Below are 1,334 nucleotides of genomic sequence, written 5' to 3'. Positions count from 1 at the left end.
CTCCCCTGCCCGGCGGGGGCCCTCTGGTCTCGGCCGGTCGCTGCGCCGCGCCCGCACTGCCCCTTGCCCTTGCCCTTGCCCGTGCCGCGGGCTCGGGCGGCGAGGACAGCCCGGCAGCGTCTCCCCGGGCGCGCGGAGCAGGGCTCGGGGGAGGGGAAGTGTTGGCAGATCCGAGCTCGGCGCGTCTCAGGCCTGCGGAGCAAGGCTCTCACTGACCAGCTGCTGTTTGAAGTCTTTTCCCAGCAGGCAGTAAAACCTGAGAGGGTTTGGGCTACAGCAGGAGCCGCAGCCCCTTCCAAATCCTCGCTTTGCTCTCTTGCCCCCGGGACAGGCACCAGCGCCACATCCGTGCCATGGCCACGCTTGGCTCCGAGTTACCCTACGGTTTCCTGAGAGAGGAAAGAGAAAGGCCTGCAGGGGCGATGGCTGAGGGGAGGGGGCTGTCAGGCCGCTTCTCCACGAGCGGGTTGATTTGAGGGGGGTGGGGCAGTCACTAAAACAGCAGAGATGGGGACGCAGAGCCCTTTCGGACGCAAGGAGCAAACATGGAAAGAGGGGGATGTGCAGCTGATGCCAGACACGTTTGTGTTGTTACAGGAGTATTTATTTATTTACTCAGCCGACGGTAAACAGGACTGTGCTCAGTTGCCTGTGGAAAATACATCTCTCGTGATGCCAGCAGGCTTGTGTAAATGATCCTCAGAGCAAAGTAGCCGGCACAGATCTTTGCTCTTGAGTAACGTGCTGCCTCGTGTCAGATCCCTCTGGCTCCTCGTTGTTCCCGTGGTTGGAATAAGGACCTGGGTTCAGCTCAGCTGCATGGTGAGGGTGTGCAGGCATCTTAAGCGGCTTCTGAGGTGACACTTTTGTGCGGGCCGGGAGCGGTCCGGGCCCTTTTTCACGCCGCTCGGGCTGTGGCCAGCAGCCGGGCGACACGCTAGAATTAGGCACGGACACTTAATGGTTGATTCAAGATTGTTTACTTACACCGAAGGTGGTCGCGGTGTAGGCTGGACAGTTTCCCAGGCACAGCTCCGCTTAAATCCTCGTTTGAGGACTTGGACAATATTCGGATCACTCCCACGGAGTTGTTGAGGCTCCGTGGGTCCTTTTGCGCGCAGGGAGAGGGATACGTCGAGGATTGTGAACAGCGACGGGGAGAGGCTAGAGGCTGATCAGACCCCTGTTGCCTGCTTGAAATGCGCTGGGTCCAATAGGCTCCACAGCATTTAGAGATCTTCACACAGCGTGAAGTCCCCTCCTCCTCCTGGTGTTGGTGGAGTCCTCCAACTTGGGCAGAAACCACTCAAGCCTTTTATACGGCTAGCAAGCCA

General features: G+C 59.3%; 1 protein-coding gene across 1 annotated transcript in view; it reads left to right on the top strand.

Moving 5' to 3' along the window:
• LOC102384269 overlaps positions 1 to 1,334 on the top strand; it is a 33,793-nt gene that overhangs the window by 18,741 nt on the left and 13,718 nt on the right. Inside the window, exon 13 of the mRNA XM_025199869.1 lies at positions 704 to 822. Coding sequence (XP_025055654.1) covers positions 704 to 822 — 119 coding nt within the window. The remainder of the gene's footprint in view (positions 1 to 703; positions 823 to 1,334) is intronic.

The sequence above is a fragment of the Alligator sinensis genome, unplaced genomic scaffold, assembly GCF_000455745.1.
Source record: "Alligator sinensis unplaced genomic scaffold, ASM45574v1 scaffold1097_1, whole genome shotgun sequence".
In the NCBI taxonomy this organism is placed as follows: Eukaryota; Metazoa; Chordata; order Crocodylia; family Alligatoridae; genus Alligator; species Alligator sinensis.
The sequence above is the reverse complement of the archived record's forward strand: the minus strand, read 5'-3'. Positions and strand labels throughout refer to the sequence as shown.